A 4,475-nucleotide genomic window follows, 5' to 3' on the forward strand; every position below is an offset into this window, starting at 1 on the left:
CCTGGGCCAGGCAGCAAAATCATCATTCTCTAAAACGAGAGATTCATGGTATAAAGTTGAAAAGAAAATGAGTAATAGTGACCGAAAAAGGCTTTCGCGGGTGGAGGCGAAATGTAAACTGTTTGTCAAGCTGCATAAATATTTATCTCAATAGCAACCTTTTCATTCCCCCCGACTGTCTTTTGAGACTTTAGAAAAGCACCATTTGCGCGGTTTCATTTGATACTATATCACTGATGAGAGACTCAGGGAGGATGAGAATTCTGGGTGGGGATAGCTCAAGAAAACGAAGATGAAGAAACTATTACAGCGTCGGGGGAATCGGATCAGACACAAAGAAAACACAATACGAATGATAACAGTTGAATCTATTTGACAGAGATCTGCTTGTTCCTGAAAGCTAAAAGTACACAAAAGGGGGATTCAGGGTCTATTCACGTGTCGGAAAGCCAAAAATCAAATGAAAAAAAAAGTTCGCAAAGAAAATGAAACGGAGAAGACAAGAGCTGAATGCAGGAAAAGAGAAATGGAGGAAAACACTTGAAGATAAACTATGGTGGGAATTTTAGAGGGTCCCATAAAAATTTCTCAAACTTTCGCATCAAGGTTATTATGAAGGTCGTTTCATGAAAACTAGAATTCGCAGGAGCGCTGTTAAGATATCACGAGCTCCATATGCTCTTCCTTTAGATTGATCGTTGCCAAAGTAGTGTAACAAAGTTGAAAGGCTCTGCTCAGAAAGTTTAATGCATTTCACACGTTCCTCTCTTCTTTCCCGGTCATCCTAGTGGCCTATGCGCAAACAGAAATGTAGCCACAGACAGGCACCTAATCACTTGGAGAATATTTAATCAGAACAGCAAAGCAAAAATGAAAAAAAGCAATCAAACGAAAGTTATCACTTGAGAAAAGCGGAAAAAACGCTGAAAATAAATTCGATCGTCGAAATAGTACCATTGTGTAAATCGACATTAAAGGTGCGCACCCAAATTTTGTCGTCTGTTTCTTAACACGAATACAGTAATGCAAGACCACATTCGCAATTATTTTTTTAATTCATCCAGAATTTTATTAATTGGAAACACTGTTATTAAAATAAAGAAGTTTAAAAAAAATTATAAACAAAGAACCGGATTTTATTCGACAATTTTCTCCAAAACGTATTTATATTAGAAGCAGGAGCATGCTTCTAAACGAAAAAGAGAGCATTAAATTTGGGACCCGCTCTTTCGACAACTCGTTTCTTCCGACTTACATGGCCATAACTTTTCTTCTTCTTCTTCGCTGCTCCTTTCTTTTGACTCCGCCCACTTTTTGCTCAAAGTTTCACCTCTCTACGTCACTTGCTCAAAGAAGCCGCAGAAAGAGAAGACGATTGACGGAGAAGAATAGGAGAAGGGGCTCTTCGGGAAACGAAGCGTATCCAGGATTTTGAAGACTTCTTACAGCAAAAAAAACGAAAACGACGACTTTGTGAGAGTCTCCAGGGGAAAACCAACGGAGAGCCGTCCGTCACAACCAACTCTCTAATGCGTTTCTCATCTTTACAAGAATGTGGAGAGACATGTAGGCACACTCTTGGAATGTTTATTGTTCATTTCATGGGATTTCTATAATTCCGATTCAGTAATAACAGGGTTTCAGCGGAAAGTTCTCACAATTTAATACAGTACAATAGTTGACATCCAGGTTCAAAGTTTGTTTATTCCTCTCGTCCGAAATCAATGCACGTTGCGGCCGAAAATTCTCAAACTCAAAATCGCATCGTCGGTCACAAAGCGAAGAAACAAATTGATGCATGCGCCTTTAAATACCGTACCTCGGACGTTTTTTATTTTGGGCCCTATTTGGCTGTTTTTTTCTATTTTATAAGAAAAATAAATTAAAGATTTATAAGAATTACACAAAATTAGACAGAAACAAGCGAAAAAATGAGCGAAATTTGAGAAAATTCGATAAATGTTGAGGTACTGTATTAAAGGCGCGTGCAATAATTTGAAAAATACAGTAAGGTTATCTCTGTGGGAGCTAAGCTCCGCCCCCCGTTGTTTTCTCGGCCGCANCGTGCATTGATTTCGGACAATAGTAATATATGTATATTTAAGTTGTATACATTTTTCGATGTATTCAGGTCAAGTTTGACAGTTTTATTATGAGTTTCAGAGTATTTATTTTTCATAGGTGGTCTCTTCAACGAAGTCATCATCGCTTTCCACAAATCCTTCCTCCATTTTTCCTCTTTCCTTTCTCTGCATAGCCAGAACTGTATTTGTCATTTCAGGGAAGCAAAGAATAACTGTTCGTTTCAGCTCATCCTCTTCATGGGGCAGAAGGCAATTTTCTATTTCGATCTTGCCCGTCAATCCATGCGCTGTTCTTGCATGCACAACCATGTTAGACCGATGACGCGTCTTGGCACCGCATCCCTCGACAGGACAGATATACCTGAAATTTGCTCATATAAACTTTTGCTAATATTAGTACGAAGATACCTTTGCAATCCCGTATGAATGATGGCATGATTACTTCTTTTGTAATAGTCAAAGTTGTAAGCCTTGATGTAAGACTCGCAGACATGGCACTTGAATGTTTCGTTTTGTCTTCGTCTTGTTGGTTTTTCTGTTTTACTACCGTTAAACATTGCCGAAGTTTTCATGAGTTCACTGATTGTAGAATACGGTAGTGGTGATTGGGCTGCCGGTTGGATAGTGTCCCAATCTTTGCTCATATCAGTTTGAAAATTATCAACATCCTCAGTTTTCGGAACAATGTTTTGGAAATCGTTTGAAGGAAAGAGCTGGACGTTTCCAAACTGTCTTCTTCATTTCGCTTATCTCGTTTTCTTGAGTCTTCCAAACATAACTTTTTAGCTGGCGACCCTGACTGGTTTATCATTTTGGCAGTAGAATCTGAAAACAGTATAAGTACAATTAGAAATGTCCAATACGAAAAGACACCTTTATGCCCAAATTTAGCGTTTTCGGTACTCCTAGCTCGCCGTATTTCTTCTCTTTCTGCTGCATACTCGCTAATATCATCGGTGATTGTGAACTTCGATTTAGGTCGTGTCATCTGAAAGGAAAAAGTAATTTTTCAGAAAAAAATTTCGGCAACTTTGACTCCACTTCTCTTTGACTACAAAGTCTCTTTGACTACATTTATCTCTTCGACTACACTTGTCTCTTTGACTACACTTTTAAAAATTTTTAAATTTACTGCAGTTTTTGTGGTCGTTCTTGCAGAATATAAGAAGGATTTGAGCCTAAGCCTATAATTTTAAGCAAAAAACTGACAATTCCAAAAATACATCACAGTGAAAAAAGTACTGAAATTGGCGAAAATCAGCAAAATTCTCACTTTTTTTCGCTGAGATTTCCAAAATTTTATTATTTTCTGTACAAATCAAAGGCTTAGGCTGAAACGGTTACCGAAAAACTGGTGTTTTAGCCTAAGCCTATAATATGAGACAAAAATCGGAAACTTCAATAAATTCAGTCAAAAAGTACTATAAAACAAAAAAGTGTAGTCAAAGAGACAAGTGTAGTCAAAGAGATAAATGTAGTCAAAGAGATTTTGTAGTCAAAGAGAATGTGGAGTCAAAGAGTAGGTGTAGTCAAAGAGTGGTGTAGTCAAAGAGTAATTGCCAAAAATTTCGGACTATAATTTACCAAAAAATTGACAACATCTGAGCCATTATCTTGTTCTGGGAGCTCGATAACAATATATCGAGGCATATTAGCTGAATCAATAGTGTACAATTTGAAGAATGGGTAGAAAGGGAGACTGAGGCGGCCGAGGTTGGTAATGGTGGCGAGGAAAAGAGAGTACCATGAAGAGACACGCAGTCGACCAGACAACCATTAAAGTGGCCATGCTAGCCATGTCGCAGTGGACCGCCAGCGCAGCGAAAGCGTATGGGGTGAGAGAAAGAGACATGCGCAGTTTCCCATTCTTCTCCGCGTTAATATTACTCATGTCCGAAAACAATGCACGTTGAGAACGGATGTACATCCATCTAGAGTAACGTGTCGACACAGAGTCGTATCGACACAAGTGAAAAATATCTGAAAAATCGTATCGACGCAAGTCGACACAGAGATCGACTCGTGTCTTGTCGACTCGCGTGTCGTGTCGACTCGAGTCGACTCGTGTCGAATCGACCCGACAGGACACGCCATTTTAAACGCACTCTATTGAACGACAGTTTTTGGAGGGAGTTCAATTTCTTTTGAATTTTAAAGTATCGTATTGTTTGTTTAGCATGATGACCCAACTTTTGCAACTTGAGTTTTCTAGGCCACCATCTTTTTTTGTCTGGAAAGGGTCAGATATGCAACCGGNNGCGTTTTCTAGGTCCTTTTATAGTGGTGGGCTACCTTTTGCAATTTCGGCTTCCCACGCCACCACTTCAAAATGTCCTAAAAATACCATGATATGACCCTGGTGTGTTTTCAAGGTCATTTTATAGTGGTGGC

General features: G+C 39.0%; 1 protein-coding gene across 1 annotated transcript; it reads right to left on the bottom strand.

Moving 5' to 3' along the window:
- Positions 1 to 1,975: 1,975 nt before the first annotated feature.
- Positions 1,976 to 2,728, bottom strand: CBG04083 (the record flags this gene model as incomplete). The annotated part of the gene is made up of 3 exons (XM_045243851.1): positions 1,976 to 2,188; positions 2,259 to 2,445; positions 2,493 to 2,728. The coding sequence occupies 3 exons, from the start codon at positions 2,726 to 2,728 to the stop codon at positions 1,976 to 1,978; spliced, it is 636 nt and encodes a 211-aa protein (XP_045092578.1).
- Between the last annotated feature and the right edge of the window lie 1,747 nt (positions 2,729 to 4,475).

Source organism: Caenorhabditis briggsae (assembly GCF_000004555.2).
Source record: "Caenorhabditis briggsae complete genome, chrI, whole genome shotgun sequence".
Classification (NCBI taxonomy): Eukaryota; Metazoa; Nematoda; class Chromadorea; order Rhabditida; family Rhabditidae; genus Caenorhabditis; species Caenorhabditis briggsae.